At 66.2% G+C, this 299-nt stretch overlaps 1 protein-coding gene across 1 annotated transcript in view; it reads right to left on the reverse strand.

The window, feature by feature from the left end:
* The window catches only part of LOC119593176 (orexin receptor type 1-like), a gene marked incomplete at its 5' end in the record, with an annotated part of 128,215 nt that overhangs the window by 33,926 nt on the left and 93,990 nt on the right, over positions 1-299 (reverse strand). The window contains 1 exon segment of the mRNA XM_037942154.1: positions 59-238. Coding sequence (XP_037798082.1) covers positions 59-238 — 180 coding nt within the window.

Genomic DNA, 299 nt, shown 5'->3' on the forward strand with positions numbered 1-299 from the left:
CCCGCAAGCCCAGACAAACCCTCGGAGCAGCTCTCCCGAGGGCCTCCGCGCAACCTACCTGGAGGTCGATGTAGTTCATGTAGACGGCGTAGGGCAGCACCACGCACAGCGACATCACCCACACGGCCAGCACGGCGATGAAGGGCGGCACTCGGGGCTTCAGGGGGTACACGATCATGCGGTACCTGTCGACGGCGATGAAGACCATAGTCGCCATGGACGCGTGGATGGGCACGTCCTGGGGCGGGGAGAGAGGGGGAGGGTCAGCGGTGGGGAAGAGAGGAGGGGGGGGACGCTCA

This window comes from Penaeus monodon, chromosome 31 (assembly GCF_015228065.2).
Source record: "Penaeus monodon isolate SGIC_2016 chromosome 31, NSTDA_Pmon_1, whole genome shotgun sequence".
NCBI classification, from domain to species: domain Eukaryota; kingdom Metazoa; phylum Arthropoda; class Malacostraca; order Decapoda; family Penaeidae; genus Penaeus; species Penaeus monodon.